Source organism: Penaeus vannamei, chromosome 39, assembly GCF_042767895.1.
Source record: "Penaeus vannamei isolate JL-2024 chromosome 39, ASM4276789v1, whole genome shotgun sequence".
In the NCBI taxonomy this organism is placed as follows: domain Eukaryota; kingdom Metazoa; phylum Arthropoda; class Malacostraca; order Decapoda; family Penaeidae; genus Penaeus; species Penaeus vannamei.
Window position 1 is genome coordinate 26,099,721 of NC_091587.1, and position 20,000 is coordinate 26,119,720.

The 20,000-nt window shown below is 35.6% G+C and overlaps 3 protein-coding genes across 3 annotated transcripts; all 3 read right to left on the reverse strand.

Annotated features, from left to right (window-relative positions):
• Positions 1 to 1,799: 1,799 nt before the first annotated feature.
• On the reverse strand, positions 1,800 to 2,713 carry LOC113803576 (pro-resilin-like). Its single transcript, XM_070117169.1, has 3 exons — positions 2,680 to 2,713; positions 2,501 to 2,572; positions 1,800 to 2,249 (listed from the first exon to the last, which is right to left on the reverse strand). The coding sequence occupies exons 1-3, from the start codon at positions 2,689 to 2,691 to the stop codon at positions 1,953 to 1,955; spliced, it is 381 nt and encodes a 126-aa protein (XP_069973270.1). The 5' UTR covers positions 2,692 to 2,713; the 3' UTR covers positions 1,800 to 1,952.
• Positions 2,714 to 5,615: 2,902 nt separating this feature from the next.
• LOC113803575 (pro-resilin-like) lies at positions 5,616 to 6,622 on the reverse strand. The gene is made up of 3 exons (XM_027354365.2): positions 6,581 to 6,622; positions 6,405 to 6,476; positions 5,616 to 6,045 (listed from the first exon to the last, which is right to left on the reverse strand). The coding sequence occupies exons 1-3, from the start codon at positions 6,590 to 6,592 to the stop codon at positions 5,749 to 5,751; spliced, it is 381 nt and encodes a 126-aa protein (XP_027210166.2). The 5' UTR covers positions 6,593 to 6,622; the 3' UTR covers positions 5,616 to 5,748.
• Positions 6,623 to 11,267: 4,645 nt separating this feature from the next.
• LOC113809537 (pro-resilin-like) lies at positions 11,268 to 12,605 on the reverse strand. The gene is made up of 3 exons (XM_027361176.2): positions 12,538 to 12,605; positions 11,835 to 11,906; positions 11,268 to 11,691 (listed from the first exon to the last, which is right to left on the reverse strand). The coding sequence occupies exons 1-3, from the start codon at positions 12,547 to 12,549 to the stop codon at positions 11,386 to 11,388; spliced, it is 390 nt and encodes a 129-aa protein (XP_027216977.2). The 5' UTR covers positions 12,550 to 12,605; the 3' UTR covers positions 11,268 to 11,385.
• Between the last annotated feature and the right edge of the window lie 7,395 nt (positions 12,606 to 20,000).

Consider the following 20,000-nt stretch of genomic DNA (forward strand, 5'->3'; position numbering starts at 1 on the left):
GAAAAGAAAAGAGAGGGGGAAATGACAATAATTGCTTTCTACCATTTCTGAGTTGTCTGATTAGGTATACAGTTTACCCGAAACGTGTTTTCCTAATTACTTTGGTAGTTTTTCATAACATTTTTGAACACGGCGAAACTGCAATGCTTTCCCATGCCTTTATTACATCTTTTACGAATGAAATGTTGAGCATGTTGAATTTTGCATGTGTACATCTCCAATGTTCTTTACAAATAGCGTATCAGATTTGTATGATCTTAACATCTGGAAAATAACAATAGGAATATAATTTATTCACATCATTTTGTTCATTCCGCGCTGAACATTTACTTCTTTCCCACATGCTAATTCCTGTTTTTTTTCTCTCAAAGGATATGGCACATAATTTACCAAATACGAGAAGGAAAGATAAATGCAAATATGACTACGATGAACCCACCTGACTATTTCCATTACCCTGACCACTAAGCCACTTACACAATCCACTCCAACTAGACTATTATAACCTAGATTAACGAAAAAGAAAGGTTTAAGAGAAAACAGATGACATGCTTCTCCTACGTAGATTCCAGGGAGGAATCCTGTGACTCTGTTAAGGACCACCTGTAGGATGTAGGATTCCTAACTATTGTTCTCCTGATGATCGAAGTTATTCCTCCCTGATTCGTGATGTTAAATATTTCAATACAGGATGTGATGGACAGAACTTTGTGTTGTGTATTATAAAACAACAACAACAACAACAAAACACATATTTGTTGTCGCTTTAATCAGAAGACTTTTCATATTTGAAGAATTGGAATTTTCTCATATAAGGATAGCCTTCTCGTCACCAGCCCTCACCATTTATCCGGGCTTGGGACTAGCATTAAGTTTATTCCTAATGGTTAACTAATGCTAATGACATTAGTAGTAGTAATTTTAATATGACGATAAGAATAAATATAGTGATTTAAATGGTGATTATGGTAGTGGGCAAGGAATACTAACAACTGATAATTTCGTCTATAAATTGAATAAAATTCTCAAGTGTTACAACATAAACTCTTAACGCTAAAAAGTATTTCATAAATTTCCCACTAATATTTGGAAATGTCACTGTAGCAATTTGACAAACGCATATGTTTCATTAGTTCATATTTTTCTTAGAAATAATGTATGTATGTTATATTCTCTATCAATATATAACGATTTGCTTTGAAACCATAAAGTCGTTATTAGTAAGAAATAATAATAAATAAATACTAAATTAAATAATTAAATATAATAAAATGTACTAAGACCATGGTTATTTCTACATGCAAAAATATATTTAAATCTTTTCACACAACACGGTTTCGAAGGGAGAGCGTAGCTGTCGTGTTGTGTGACTTTACAATTATTTATATGGTTTGGTTAAGTTAAATATATACTGTGATTCATATGGTTATAGTGGCTCACTGGAGTCTCAGAAATGCCTGCAAGCATAGATCTATGGGTCGTATTTGAAGCATTTTCTTATTTGCTCTTTGTTTGCTTTTCCTTTAACAGATTGTTCCGGGAAGTATAGATGCAGTTCCGAAAGTAAAAAGTAAGAGCATATATTCATAGAAAGATGAAATAACGATTTTTCTACCTATTCTACATATCCAATAGACTTACTCTACTTACTGTTACTACTTTACTGACATATTGTATACCGTTCTTTAAGCCTTTCATCACTATTAGTTTAAAACAATACATTTGTACTGAGTCGTAAGTCCCTCGGTTCACTTTATAGTTTTGTTTATAAATATTTTGTTTGTATCTAAACAACTTCAAACACTGTATGTTATGCAGTTTTATTAAGGAAATAGACGTGTGTATTTACATATCAATGTAATTCGTGTCTAGTATCAGTGCAATAAATACTTGAAAGAACCTCAAATCGTGTAGAATTCCATGCCATCAGAAATACATTCAATCAGGACCCATTAACCGTAGACGGGCCTTGGAGGGGCGTAGCCACGAAACTCGCGGGACTCGAACGACTCGGAGGAGTCAGGGTAGCGAGCCTCTCCCTCGTAGGACACCTCAGGGAGGAATCCTGAGTCGCCGTCGACAGCGAACCTGACGGTCTGCAGGCGGCCGTCGGGGAGCTGCACGTAGTAGGATCCTTGGGTGTCGTGGCCGTCGCGGGCCTCCTGGTGGCCGAAGTTGTTGCCGGAGTCGTCGTGGTCCACCTTCCACTCGAAGTTGTAGTGGGCGGGGCCGGATTCCTCAGAGGAGAACTAGTTGAAGTTAGATCAGTGTCACGTTATTAGTATGCTTCGACAAATTCTAGTTTATCTTTATAAAATGGTCAAAGCATATAGCATGTGCATGTGTGTAAAGTTGTAGTGGGCGGGGCCGAATTCCTCAGAGGAGAACTAGTTGAAATCAGATCAGTTTCATATTATTGATGTGCTTCGACAAATTCTAGTTTATCTTTATACAATGGTCAAAGTAGCATATAATGTGCCTGTATGGAAAGATGACATACCTGTGGTGCAGAATAGGAGTATGGTCGCCTATCGGCAGCAGCCACAGCCACCGCGGCCAAAATGAAGAAAACCTGAGAATTGAAAGCATAGAATTAGAATTTTCTTCTTTCCAAAAGACGCTCCTGCATGTAGACTCATCAGGTAGGGATTGTTCGCAATATATAAACACGACACTTACCTTGCTGTTCATTGTCGTGGCGATAGAAGATCGTGTGCTGTTCAGAAGCGAGAATTCCGAATTTATACTCGAGTGTGAGTGACGTCACGAGGCAAGTTTTTAGTCTAATCAGGCATCATGTCCTGTTTTCATGAAACTGGAACGAGATCATGGGCGAATTCTCATGACAACAGGCAGAAAAATCAGCATTCATAATAAACTAATCCATACCATGTTTTTTTAGTTATGTGAAACATTAAGTTAGTGTGTTTATTCTGTAGATGACATCTTTATCTCGGTTATAAGTAAAGCACACACACAGATAGACATATGAATATAAATATATATATATATATATATATATATATATATATATATATATATATATGCATAAATGTATATGTATTTTCCTTTTGTTTTGTGTATATGCAATATATCGATATATCTATATATAATATATATACATATAAATTTATGAATATGTATGTATATGTACACACACACACATGAACATAATTATCTGTCTCTCTCTATATATGTATACGAGTATATATACACATGTATATATATAATATTCATATGTATATGATATATATATATATATATATATATATATATATATATAACATACATATATATATGTATATATATGTATATTCATATATATATTTATGATATATATCATATGTATATTTATGTATATATGTATGTGTGTGTGTGTGTGTGTGTGCGTGCTTGTGTGCGTGCGTGCGTGTGTGTTATATACATAAACATACGTATATCCAATATCTATCTATCTATCTATCTATATACATACACATACAAACACACACACACACATATACATACATATATATATATATCTACACATATCTATACACACACACACACATGTGTGTGTGTGTGTGTATGACTTTCAATTTTCTTTTGTTTGTTGATGATGCTGTGTCATGATGGTTAACCATACCAAAAAAATATCCGGAGTCTCATTCTGGTTTGATGGAAAGAAATGTGACAAAAAGAAAGAAAGAAAGAAAGAAAAAAAAAACACTTTTATTTTGCATAGAAAAGCTGTCTTCATTTAGTGTTGCGTCCATGCTTTCGCTGGCCTGTTAACAAGGACTGATGATAATGTCAGTGATGATGTCAGTGATGATGATAATGACAAGGAGAAGGACAATGATAACGATGACTTCAATCATCTGCAATGCAATACACTTCTTATTTCAAAGGACATTGTATTATTCCGGTTTCCTCTGTGCGAATTTGATAACTGATGATAATTGAGTAAAATGTAAGCATAACAACGAAATTCGGGGTTTGTATAAGTCATCATACGTATATATAATACATGATGTGTATAGATGCAATGTGTATATGTAATATGTACAAGTTAGTTCAATACATGTTTGATTTGCATATAGAGAGCATATGTATCTTCTTTTTTGTTTAAATGATATATTCACGGAGATCCATCCAAAGATGCATATACTAGCTTGATGGAAAGGAATGTGACCAGGAAATATAATAGAATGAATAGAAATTATAACTGCTAAATTTGATATAAAACAAATACCACTGATTAAGATAGTTTGTACTTGTAGGAATGGACTAACATGGAAAGAATTTTGTCATCCTAGAAATCCATTTGTTGGCAGTAATAACTCTTACCATTACAGGAAGAAGTTACTTAGCTTTATTACGCTTGTGGATCTGTATGTGTGCACAATCCCCATGAATTCAATCCATCATCTAACAGGCGCTTATTTTTACTGCTTATAAACCTTGTTTGAAGGGCAACGATTTAACTCCTTTGGCATTTGAATTTACTCATAAGTAGGGTACTGTGTTGTTAGTGGAAGTTTGTTAGAAGAGGGATATTTCGCGATAAAATACTGCACTTGACCGTTGCAACAGCTGTGAATACTTTCATAATTAGAGCCTCCTTTCTAATGCATTTTGATCTGACCTCCTCCTGTCGTTTGTAATGATGCCAATTTCTTGTCAATATAAATGCTAATCTCGCCAAAATTGTAGAGTGTATCTGTATTAAAATTGCTATTTCAGTATGTACAATGAGTATAATATTTTTGCTTCCAGGTATTAGGCATTTGTAAACAATATGTATTTCCACTACTCTAAGTATTTACTCAAGGATGATTACTGATGAGGACACTGTTATATGAAGATCCCCTTTACCACTTGCTTTGGTATCTTATGGAAGTACCGGAATGTGCTGGGAAGAAATTCATCTTCATCGGAATTTCTTTAACAAAGTCGAATTGACATCTGAGAAGGATCGTATGCACGTGAGGTATGGTCCTTTTCAAAATCTCATAAGTGGATTTTACAGATGGATTTATGGATTTATTCTAAGTTTATCCAACAGAGATTAAAGTGTCGTGTGATAGTATTTTCTTGCGCTGCATTGTTTACATTTGCAGGGGATGTAATTATAAATTTCATGTAGGATATTGAATGTTGAATAATGATTATTTCAGTTTGTATTAGATTTCATCTCCACTTCTTTATGAATGGTGATAAGTACATGATCTGGAACCTCTGGAAGTCTCCATTAATTGTGTGGATATAACATTACGTGAATTTTATTATTTTGTTAAAATAAGTTATTTGATTATCCAGTGTATTAAGTGAATTACATTTCTTGGAACAATTAAATGGTATTTATGAGTTTATGCGTATGTGACTATTCACAGAATGTTAGTTGTATTCTACTTCTCTTTGGAATACTGAACTGGGCTTTTAGGATTTTGTTATGATTTGGTTACTCGCTCTGTATTGAGATTAGTGACATTGTCATTCGATATTGTTCATGTGAATTTTATGAAACTATATATTTGCATTGGACCTTATTAATAATAAAGATTTTACAGAAGTTACATCGTATTGCCTATGATCCAAATTTCTTTGAACATGACAATAATTATAGACAAATATGAAATGCATTTTTATTAAATAGATATTTCCTCTGTACATCTTCACATACTGATACAACTTCGTTGTTTCACATGAAATATATAAATACGAGAAGTGACTCCAATGAAGACCATTCACTCCGCGAAGAACCAGTTAACCGTAGACGGGCCTTGGAGGGGCGTAGCCACGAAACTCGCGGGACTCGAACGAATCGGAGGAGTCAGGGTAACGAGCCTCTCCCTCGTAGGACACCTCAGGGAGGAATCCTGAGTCTCCTTGGACAGTGAACCTGACGGTCTGCAGGCGGCCGTCGGGGAGCTGCACGTAGTAGGATCCCTGGGTGTCGTGGCCGTCGCGGGCCTCCTGGTGGCCGAAGTCGTTGCCGGAGTCGTCGTGGTCCACCTTCCACTCGAAGTTGTAGTGGGCGGGGCCGGATTCCTCAGAGGAGAACTGGGGGAAAAGCCATTATTACTATCCGACATTATTACTATCCCCTTGGGCGATATTCGGTAGTTGGCGGGGCCGGATTCTTCAGAGGAGAACTAGTTGAAGTTAGATCAGTTTCACGTTATTAGTATGCTTCGACAAATTCTAGTTTATCTTTATAAAATTGTCAAAGCATATAGCATGTGCATGTGTGTAAAGTTGTAGTGGGCGAGGCCGATTTCCTCAGAGGAGAACTAGATGAAATCAGATCATTTTCATGTTATTGATATGCTTCGACAAATTCTAGTTTATCTTTATACAATGGTCAAAGTAGCATATAACGTGCCTGTATGGAAAGATCACCAAGTGATAGGAAAGCATACCTGTGGTGCAGAATAGGAGTATGGTCGCCTATCGGCAGCAGCCACAGCCACCGCGGCCAAAATGAAGAAAACCTGAGAATTTAAAGAACGATGTTTACACTATTTTCAAAGGACTCATTTTTACATGTAAGCTTATCCATGAGGGATTGTTCGCAATATAGAAACACGACACTTACCTTGCTGTTCATTGTCGTGGCGATAGAAGATCGTGTGCTGTTCAGAAGCGAGAATTCCGAATTTATACTCGAGTGTGAGTGACGTCACGAGGCAAGTTTTTAGTCAAATCAGGCATCATGTCCTGTTTTCATGGAACTGGAAGGAGATCATGGGCGAATTCTCATGACAACAAGCAGAATGACAGTTCAGTTAAGATTATATTAATCAAATACCATATGTTAAAATAACAACGTGCATACGTGCATATATATATATATATATATATATATATATATATATATATATATAATGTAAATTCATATATGTATATTATTTTTCTATGTCTCTTCTTTATATACATACATACATAAACATATATATATATATATATATATATATATATATATATATATATATATATATATATATATATATATATATATATGTATATATTCATATGTACACTGCATACATGAATGTGTATATATGTGAATAAATATAATAGTAGATATATGTATATACACATATTTGTATGTATATATGTATTCCCACACACGCACACCTGCACACACACATACACACACATATACACACACATACACGCACAGACACACACGCACATATATAAACACACACACACACATATATATAGAAAGAGAAATCCCCCCCCCCCTCTCTCTCATATATATATATATGTATACATAAATATATATATATATATATATATATATATAAAGTATATTTGTATATATATATATATATATATATATATATATATATATATATATATATATAAGTATATTTGTATATAGACACACACACACATATACATATACTATATGTAGATACATACATAAATACATGTATATGTACACACACATACACATACACATATGTATATACATATATATGTGTATACACACTCACACACACTTATATATATATATATATATACATATATATATATATATATATATATATATATATAAGTATCTATATGCATGTATATGTTTATATCTGTATATATATTTATATACAGGTGCATATATATATATATATATATATATATATATATATATATATATATATATATATATATACATATACATATAAATACACACAAACACACATATGCACACAGAGATATACATACTGAGAAGCATATATATATATATATATATATATATATATATATATATATATATATATGTATATGTATGTATATATATATATATATATATATATATATATATATATATATATATATATATATATATATATATATATATTTATGTGTTAACACACATATCCATATATTATATATACATATAGTATATATGTACATTTACACAACACACACACACACACACACACACACACACACACACACATATATACACATATGTATATGGATAGACTCATTCACACATACACGTAAGTTTATCCATGTACATACAAATATCATTCCCCTATACATATGTGTGAACAAACACACTCATAGATATATGCACACTCACACATTTATGCATGTGTGTGCATTAATACCCACACATAAATAAATATGCAAAATTACACATATTTGCGTATAATCATATTCAAAGAGGTAGATTTAAAAGAGCTATAGAGTAATACTATGAGATATCGCCTCATACGGGCCGTCGCCATGTTTTATGCCAAACAATCTGTTTTAAAATGAGGGCAGCGATTGTAATCCGCTGGACACTAATTGCCACAAAAGCATAAATGTTGTAAGATATCACCTTTATATATTTGCAGGCTTTGGAATTGATTGCCTTCGGAGATTGTAACTTCTCCGACTCCTGATGTTTAAAAGATCAGCGAACGTGTTTTTCTTACGTAAATAGCTGACTTCATATTCTTTCATTCTTTCTCAGCTGTATCTTGACCTGCACTGAAACCTTTGGTGGTATAAAGCTCAATTTTTTTTCCAGTGTGGCTCTTTATGTAGCTTACAATAATAATAATAATAATAAAAATAATAACAATAATAATAATAATAATAATAATAATAATAATAATAATAATAATAATAATAATAATAATAATAATGAATTAAGCAATAATCAGATCCACTTGATGTCTTTATCTCGTTCGAAGTCTGACGTAAAGGTTGTGCTCTTAGATTAAAGGCATGTCCTATCAATCTACTCCTGTGTGTGCATGCATATCGTTACTTTGATAAACGCGAATGCTACATGACAGAAAAGAAGAAAAAAATGGTAAAATGTATGTAAATATTGGTGTGTGTGTGTGCGTGTGTTTGTATAGTATGTATCTGTATATATATATATATATATATATATATATATATATATATATATATATATATATATATATATATATATATATATATATATATATATATATATATATATATATATATACTGTATGTATACACATACACAAGGAAATATATATATATATATATATATATATATATATATATATATATATATATATATATATATACTGTATGTATACACATACACAAGGAAATATATATATATATATATATATATATATATATATATATATATATATATATATGTATATATATGTATGTATACATATACATACATACATACATATATATATATATATATATATATATATATATATATATATATATATATATATATATATATAACACATCTTTCAAGTATATATGCGACGGTCACTGGCTCTTTTCATCTTTCACAACGTGCTTCACTTTTACCCATCATCGGCCCATGAGACAATCTTGTGCAGCCAAGTCAAAAGACAAGCCCTTTGCTACACGTCTTCAGCACTCGGTTGAATAACGTCAGTGAGATTGTTCGCTTGGCTCTGTAAGAACACTTGATTCACGCGAAGCAGCTTCTTTTCTTCGTTACTCTGGCTACTCCAAGATGACTGGGCTTCCAAGTTCGTCCAGTGTTGTTTAGAATGTTTGTGGCGTCTTTGTTTAGCGTTTCAGGCAGTCACTTATTTAGCCTTCCGAATTTTTTTCTTCTTTTTTAGACAGTGCATTTTAAGAAGTACATTCTTTGACATACATACATACATACATACACACACACACACACACACACACACATACATACACACACACACACACACACACACACACACACACACACACACACACACACACACACACACACACACATATATATATATATATATATATACATATATATATACATATATATATATATATATATATATATATATATATATATATATATATATATATATATATATTACATACACACACACACACACACACACACACACACACACACACACACACACACACACATATATATATATATATATATATATATATATACATATATATATAAATATTTATATATATATATAATCAATACATCCCTGAACTTACAGATGAATGGAATGAGAGACAAATGACTGTGACTTTCATAGTCATTTGTCCCATAGTCACTGAAATATAACTACAGAATTCACGAGACATGAAGGATTTAAGGAATCAAGATCAGTTTCGAGTCACCGTTGACAACACACGTGACCAGAGAAAAACGTAGAAAAAAAAATAAAATCCTAGGGTGTCGTCGCCTTCGTAGAGCTCCTACATTCTCGTTTCTTGTTCTTCCTTTTATAATTATTCAACAGGTACTTTATTAGACTAATCGTATATCTACTGGTATCTTCCCGGAGTGGATAACGGAAATAGAGTTCATCTGAATAATGTAATTTACCAAACTTCAAGTTATTCCCCAGTGGAATGTCAAAGATTTATTCCTATTATGTGAACGACTGGAAATATGAGACTTTTATTTCATCAATGTCTTTTATTTTTCAAATTTTATAGGACACTCAGAATGGTCGATCAGTCGTATATTTTGGATATCGACTGTATCTCAGGCAATAACAGGTTTAAAGAAATTCAATTTATATTAAACACTCGTAATCCGTGACACATACACAATGCATTTACACACACACGCCCACAGGCACACACACACACAAGCGCTCACACACACACATACATACATACTTACACACACACAAACACACACACACACGCACATACATACTCACACACACACACACACACACACACACACACACACACACACGCACACACACACACACATACACAAACACACACACATATATACATAAAGACACTCAGAAAGAGGTATGAACACGAGCCTACCGATAAATATTTCGCCCAAATCTCTAGGATCAAGGAAGCCGTCGTGTTATCAGGCTATTTTTCTTCCGTACATCTTTTATCGGGATTAGTGAACCGATCATTAACACAAGAATATATCTTTTGAGAGAAGGGCTTATCTTTATTGCTCGTTTTATGAGGAAGTTTATTTTTACTATCAGCTGTAAAGATAAAAGAGAAGGGAAGAGCACGTCGACAGGAAAGCTGCGTTTTCTATTATTATGATCATTATTTTCACTATCATCATTTTTATTATTATCATTATCATTATTAATGTTAAGATTATCATAATTGCCGTTATCAACCTCATTAAATACTAACGACCTTCATGTACCTAAATCATTGTATTTTTACCCCTTAATCTATACACTATATTGTACCAACTCAGCTTTGATAGTTTCTTACATGGATAATGTATAACTATTATAACCTATGTTCCTTATTGCCTTAGTATTTTCCTTGATAAATGGTTATTTTATAAACACATCTTCCTTGTCATGCATTTTAATAGACGATCGTTGCAAAAAATAAATATATACAGAAAAATATACATAGGCTCTATACGTGTCAGGTCAAAATAGGAAAAGTTAAGATGGAGTCATTTCTCTAACCATACACGGGCCTTGGAGGGGCGTAGCGACGAGATTCACGGGACTCGAACGACTCGAAGGACTCGAAGGAGTCAGGGTAACGAGCCTCTCCTTCGTAGGACACCTCAGGAAGGAATCCTGAGTCTCCTTGGACAGTGAACCTGACGGTCTGCAGGCGGCCGTCGGGGAGCTGCACGTAGTAGGATCCTTGGGTGTCGTGGCCGTCGCGGGACTCCTGGTGGCCGAAGTTGTTGCCGGAGTCGCTGTGCTGGACCGCCCAGTCGAAGTCGTAGTGGGCGGGGCCGAATTCCTCGGAGGAGAACTGGAAGAGATTTATGAAATCGAAGATAGTCTTGATACCGGTATTCACTGTGAACGGATCCCAATTCAGTGCAATTTAGTAGGTCATAATTTGAAAGAAAATCCATTATTTAACTCCTATAAGACAAGTCAAGGATATTTTACCTGTGGGGCAGAGTAGGAATAAGGCCGTCTGTCCGCGGCGGCCACAGCAAGGAGAGCTGCCACGAAGAAAATCTGTGAAAAAGAACATTTTGCTTTACATTCAAGATATTCGATTCATTATATTCTAAACACAGACAGACCGTCTGTCTCTTTATATTCCGAAATATCAGTGAAATGAAAGGGAGGAAAAATATTTTTTTAAGGTCTCCTTTACGTTATATTAAGCGGAAAAGGGCCTGTGTAACATAAAATATCCGTTTAAAGAATTTTAAATACTCTGAGTGATCAGGGATGCCATGCCCCAATTCAAAGAGAAGAGAAGAGAAGAGAGAGAGAGAGAGAGAGAGAGAGAGAGAGAGAGAGAGAGAGAGAGAGAAAGAGAGAGAGAGAGAGAGAGAGAGAGAGAGAGAGAGAGAGAGAGAGAGAGAGAGAGGCGTAGAGCTAGAAACATAGAGAGAGAGAGAGAGAGAGAGAGAGAGAGAGAGAGAGAGAGAGAGAGAGAGAGAGAGAGAGAGAGAGAGAGAGAGAGAGAGAGGTTGATATAGTGAGTGAAAACCAGCGACAGAGAAAGACAGAGAAACTGTATAACAACTAGAAAGAGAATAGAGAGAAAATTTAGAAAAAAAAAATATGACAAACAATATGAGATATCGAACCCACGCCCCCATCAAATTAAGACACAAGCCATGAATCAAAAGCTCACCTTTGAGTTCATGGTGTCGGTGAAGCTGGCTTGTGTGCTGCCAGGTCGGGAGAGCCTCCTCCTTTATACCTGAGTGCACGTGACGTCATGAGGCAAGTTTTTTCTCTCTCATGGCACTCAATTGGGCATGTCTGCATTTCTGGCTTTTCAGTGTGTTGTAAGTTCCTCTCTATTATATCATGGACGGGCACGAGACAAAAGGAATCTAGAAATTTCGCTTTTGACTTTATAGATAACATATAATCAGTCTTTTGAAATTCGATGTCAAGAACTTTAAAAAGGTGAGGAAATAGGAATACTGCCAATGCACACAATGGCTTATATACTCCCTTTTGGTATCATTGTTATTGTAATCCAAAAATGATGTCGGTCATATTTGATACTTATTTATATATCTGGTTTGTTAGCTACTTATTTATGTAAATATTCTCCTTAAATTTTATTTTAATTATATTAGTGTGGCTGGTATGGTCATCATCATCAGCATCTTCATTACTATTATTATCACTATCATTATTATTACTACCATCATTAATATTATTATTATCATCATTATTATCATTGTTTTTATTATTGTTACTTGTATTATTATTATCATTGTTGTTGTTTTTATCATCGTCATCACCATCATCATTAATTATTATTATTATCATTACTATTATTATCATAATTTTTGTTATCATTACCATTAGTAGTCGCATTACTATTCTTATTGTTAGCATTTGAATTAGTATTAATAGTATTATCAATACTATTGTATTATAATTATCATTAGTATTATATAATTATGATTATGACAATACTCATAATTATCATTAATATAATTATTATTATGACAATACTCATAATTATTATTCGTATAATTATTATAATGGTACTAATGATGATAATAATAAAGATAATATTAACAGTGATAATAAAAAAACATTTTCATTATCATCATTATTGTTATAATAATAATTACTATTACTTTTACTACTGCTACTACTGTTAGCCTATCATTATCATTAATAATACTGTAATCATACCTATAATTATCTTATTTTCTTTGGGAATTATCCTATTTTATATAATATTTATATATAAATATTTATATATGAAATTTATATAATACATAATATGATATAATATATTAAAATTATCCTATTTTCTTTGCCTGATAAGAAATAGGAAGACTGCCCCTGTGATAATTAGGCTTCACCTGTCATGACCTAATTAAAATATTACCTTTATAATTCATCGGGTAAATGTCACTTTTATTCGATAATCTGCTTATTTTACTTAGCAAGGGGAGAAGAAGAAGGAGGAGAAGAAGAAGAAAAGGATGAAGAAGAATATGAAGAAGGAAAAGAAGATGCTGGTGATGATGAAGATAAAGAAATGGAAGAACATGAAAAAGGAGAAGATGGAGAGGATGAAGAGAGATGAACGTGAAGATAAAAATATAAAAGAAAATGACGAAGGAAACAGAAAAGAAAGGGAAATTAAGTAGCAAAAAACAATAGGGGAAAAAAAAGAAAGAAAAGAAGAAGAAAAAAATCGAAAGAGCGAAAAAAAGAAAATGATATAATATAAAAAAGACGAAGAAAAAAAAAGAAAAAAAAAGAAAGAAAAAGAAAGAAAGAAAGAAAAGAAAAGAAAAGGAAAGAGAAAAGAAAATAAAAGAATAGAAAAGAAAAGAAAAGAAAAGAAAAGAAAAGAAGAAGAAAGAAAGAAAGAAAGAAAGAAAGAAAGAAAGAAAGAAAGAAAAAAAAAACAGGAGAAAAGATAAAATGTGCACGTAGTTCATATATATGAATGTATATGTATATTCATGTATATGGCCGAGTGTAAATCGTTTCTGAAAGGTCCTTGCCTGGGCTCGCCGCCGCCGCCCACGCCCTTTCCCAGCCTCCACCTTTTAACCCCGTTTGACCCCAACCCCTAATTGGCCGTCCCTCCTTCTCTCTTGTCTCTCCCCCTCCTTCTCTCATGTCTTTCTCCCTCTTTCTCTCATTATCCCCCCCTTTCCTTCTCTTAATTCTCCCCTCCTCTCATGTCTCTCCGTCTCCTTCTTCTCTTATGTCTCCTCCCCTCTCCTTCTCTCATGTCTCCACCCCCCCTTCCTTCTCTCATGTCCCCCCTCCTTCACCCATGTCTCTCCCTTCCCTCCTTCTCTCATGACTCCTGCTCTCTCCTTCGTCCATGGCTCTCTCCCTCTCCCGCCCCACCCGTCTCCCTCCTCCCTTTTCTTCATGTCTCTCCCGCTCCCCCTTCCTTCGTTCATGGCTCTCTCCCTCTCCGTTCCTCCTGTGTCTCTCCCCCCTTCCTTCTCTCATGTCTCTTCCCCGCCCCCCTCCTTCGTTCACGGCTCTCCCTCCTCTCCGTTCCTCCTGTCTCTCCCCCCTTCCTTCTCTCATGTTTCTTCCACCCCCTCCCCCCCCTCCTTCGTCCATGGCTCTCTACCCACCCCCCCTTCCCTCATGTCTCTCCCCGGGTCCCTCCTCTCATGTTTCTTCCACCCCCCCCCCTTCCCCCCGTCCTTCGTCCATGGCTCTCTACCCCCCCCCCTCCTTCCCTCATGTCTCTCCCCCCTTCCTTTTCTCATGTTTCTTCCACCCCCTTCCTCCCGTCCTTCGTCCATGGCTCTCTCTCCCCCCCCCTTCCCTCATGTCTCTCCTCGGGTCCCCTTCTCTCCTCACGGCGCTCCCGGGGTCCTCCCACTCCCTTGCCTCACTCACAAGTTACTAGAAAGTAGAGTATAGTTGACTCACTCATGATCCACTGACACGAATCACTTCTGTGTCGCTTTGTTTTCGCGCTGCCAGGTGGTGGGTCCTCGGACGCCCGTGCAAGGTCAGCCCACCTGCTGTTGCCGACCCAGGGCGCTCTTGGGCGTCGTGGCCAGCGATTTCATCTTGTCCTCTTCGGCATATCTGTACGTCGCGAATACACACCCGCGTACACAGACACACACACGCACACAGACACTACACACCTACGTACACAAACACACACGCACAGACACTACACACCTGCGTACACAAACACACACGCACACAGACACTACACACCAGCGTACACAAACACACACACACTACACACCCGCGTATACAAACACGCACCCGAACACACACACACATACACAAATATATGCATACAAATACACACGTACAAACACACTGTATCTCATTAGATATAATAATAATAACAACAACAAAACATGAAACCACAAGGTATGTGTGTGCATATAGATATGTGGAGATTATTTTATGCGGCAATAACATAGCAAATATTCTTCTACAAATCGGCAGACTCAGGATAGACAAACATCTATCGTTAGTTTTCCTCGATGTCTTCTCAGCTGGATAAGGCAGGCATTGTTCCTGTAGACCTTGAAGTACACACGCCCCTGTACAGCAAGGTGTCATGGTCCAGTTCATTGATTCATTACTATATGTATTCAACGATATTCAAAGCATGTTATTAAATGCTGTTTATGCTGTAAGCAGATTGCATTGAAATGGTTGTGTTTATTTCAGTTTAGTGTCAAAGTGCGTATGTTCTCACGTGTGCCTTGTCTCTCTTTCGCTGCTCTAATATTAAAAGCAAATATTGATGATAAGAATTATAATGATAATGATAATAACAATAAATTAATAAAAACATTAGTAATAGTAATAGTCATATGAATAGTTACAGTAATAGCAACAGTAATAGTGATAGTAGTAGTAATAAGAATAAGTATTCAAAAAATGATAATAAAACTTATAATAATAACAATGATAATAATACTAATAGTGACGAGAATAATAACAATAATAATAATAATAATAATGACAATGATAATAATAATGATGATAATAACAGTAGTAATAATGATACTGACAATAATAACAATTAAAGTAATGCTTATACATTAATAATGATAATACCTATAACAATTACGATGATAATTATAATGAGTGACAATGATAATTATTAAAATAATAATCATGATAACAATAGTAATAATGATACTACTGCCAATGATGACATTGATGATGATGACAATGGCAGTGACGATAACAACAACAACAACCAACTAATAATAACAATGATAATGAGTGATAATGATGATGATAAAAATAATGATAATACCAATAATGATAATAATAAAGCAACAACAACAATAGTGATAACAATAGTAATGATAATGATGAAAACGACACCAATAAAAACAAAACAAAACAACGATAGTGCTGATATTAATAACAAGAAGGAGAAAAGAAGGTAATTACCATTCCACTTAATCTTCAAAGTCCAGGGCGAGTTTAATATCAGGCAATAGTGCTTTCAGGATCTTCACTGATGCTTTAGGCGCAAGCAGAATCTGCCTTGACATCCTTGTAGTGACGTCTGAGGATTGCAATACATGAAGATTTTCAGCCTTACATTTAGATTTCATTTTGTATATTTTTTTTTAAGGTTTGAGTACATGGGATTATTAATGTCACTCCTGCATAACGAGGAAAACAACAAAAATATTTGTGGTTTTAGCAAATCCTTCTTTTGTTTTGTGTACATTTTGTAGTGTGTATATATAATGTGTGTACAAACACACACACACACACACACACACACACACACACACACACACACACACACACACACACACACACACACACAAACACACACACACACACACAAACCCACGCGCGCACACCCACACACACACACACACACACACACACACACACACACACACACACACACACACACACACACATATATATATATATATATATATATATATATATATATATATATATATATATATATATATATGCACACACACACATATGTATGTATATATACATGCATATATATATATATATATATATATATATATATATATATATATATATATATATATATATATGTATATATGAAACACAAGTTATTAAAACTCCCTTAACATTTCATATTTCCGTTCTCCTTCCTACCGCTTTCCAACGCAGAAATGATAACCAAAAGATTTGCAGCAGGAAAGAAGAGAATGCCCCTTCCTTTTTAAAGAAATTATTTCCGGAAACAAGGCAAAACGATATCAAATAAAATCATAATATAGTTATGAATTACTATTAGGCAAACATGTAAACATATATCAAACAAACAAAAATCGACAATAAATGAGGAGCGACTGTGGTGACATCTGTGAATTTTGGACGTGGGAGAAGTTTTTTTTTTTTTTTTTTTTTTTTAGTTATAGTCTATGCGCGACAGAGTGCATGCGTGTGCGTATGTGTGTTTATGTTAGTCTGTGTGTGTGTGTGTGTGTGTGTGTGTGTGTGTGTGTGTGTGTGTGTGTGTGTGTGTGTGTGTATGTATGTGTGTGTGTGGGTGAGTGTATGTGTGTGTTTTTTTCCATCCTCTCTATCATATTAGAATTTAAAAACTCGAAGAACCAACAAGAATCCTTCTCCCTGACGAAACAAATTCCAACTTCACAGAGACAGTTCTTGCGAGAGAGCGAAGGAAACCTCTCCCCCGACAGCTCTTAATCCAGCAGCAACAACAACAACAACAACAACAGCTCTACTTCTCCCAGCTCCGTCTCCACTGAACTATGAAGAGAAGGCTGTTTTTTTGTCGTCAGTCCCCCCTGGTCCGACTGCGGGGGAGGCCTCTTACACGCACACAGGCACAGACCCGAAGGCACTATCAGGTTCCAGCTGAAGCAACCTCGAAACCAGGGCTGATCGACCTCTATCCCTCCCTCCCTCCCTCTCTATCCCTCCCTCCCACCCTCTCTCCCTCTCTCTCTCTCTCTCTCTCTCTCTCTCCCTCTCTCTCTCTCTCTCTCTCCCTCTCTCTCTCTCTCTCTCTCTGCCTTTTCAGAGAAAGGTCGAAAAAACCTTTTGTGCTTTCAAAAGATAATTATGATGATTTTAACATTAATTCAGGTAATTATGATGATTTTCATGATAATTCCTTTACTACTAACAATAATGATGATAATTATGATCCTCCCTTCCATGCTCTCTCTCTCTCTCTCTCTCTCTCTCTCTCTCTCTCTCTCTCTCTCTCTCTCTCTCTCTCTCTCTCTCTCCCTCTCTCTCTCTCTCTCTCTGCCTTTTCAGAGAAAGGTCGAAAAAACCTTTTGTGCTTTCAAAAGATAATTATGATGATTTTAACATTAATTCAGGTAATTATGATGATTTTCATGATAATTCCTTTACTACTAACAATAATGATGATAATTATGATCCTTGCTTCAATCTGCTGGTCAACAAATCGATTTTCATCATCATCTGCGCTGTCAGAGTTTTTTTTTTTTTTTTTTTACAAATTTCTGGTAAGATTTTTCAGAACGGATTGTTCAAGGAGGCTTTATGAGGTAAATTTCTGACGGGAATACACACACACAGACACACACACACACACACACACGCACACACACACACACATCCACAGACCTCCCCCCCCTCACACACATATATGTATATCAGTACCCCCTGCGTCATATGCCTCTTTTAGGAGGGGTTATATCTTCATCATCACCACCCGAAGGGAAGCGGCGGTGGGCGGTCCTCCGAGAGTGGTGTCCGCGCAGTTGAAGAGAAGCATCGACCAGACAAGATCAGTAAGAAAGATGGAGTAAGCCCATTAAATCCTCCGCCACTTCTTTCCGAGCAGATAAGCCTTAACAGCAACAAACACAAATTCTCAGTGCGTCATTTAGCCTCAGCGTCCCATAATCCCCCGGGGCAGCGAGTCCGGACGCCCACGCTCCCGAAGACCCATTTCAAAACGCCTTCCCTCGGTGACGCAACTGGGTCACCCGGACACCTGGAGTTTCCACATAACGCAGGGTCGCGCATTCCATCAAATCCCACTCTATAAACACGTTCCCGGCCGGTCCAGGGAAAGGTCAGGGAGCCCCTCGCGCCAGGGAGAGCAGAATGAACGGGAGGGGCTGACGCAACGGGAAACTCCGAGGAAGGTAATTAGACACTTCGTACTCACTCCTGTTCATGGGGAGAGAAGCAGGTCGACTGGCGTTCGTCGTGAAAGAAGTGTCGACGAAGGCATGGATGAGAATGAGTATGTTCTTCTCGTTAATGAGAGTAAAATCATGATGAATAGCGGTCGTTATGAAGCATGAATGAATATATTCTCACGGTGATGGGAGCAAAAACTGTTGAATAGCGTTTGTTTTAATAAAAATTGTTAGAAGATATTAATGATAATGGATATCTTCCCAGCGCAGTAGACTTACCCGGTCTTTCGCTTACGCTAATTCAGATATAATCGAAACTCTTTCATTACAAATTATCAATTCTCATTAAAACCATTTTCTTTCCAAAAACCATATCCATGCACCCGCTCGTTTTCCACTACCTCTCTCAGGACACTTCAACTGCCTGTGATCCTCGTAAACAAAAGAGAACACTTACAAGAACATGCAATATAGGAACGCCCCTTTCTCCCTCCTTGAAGAA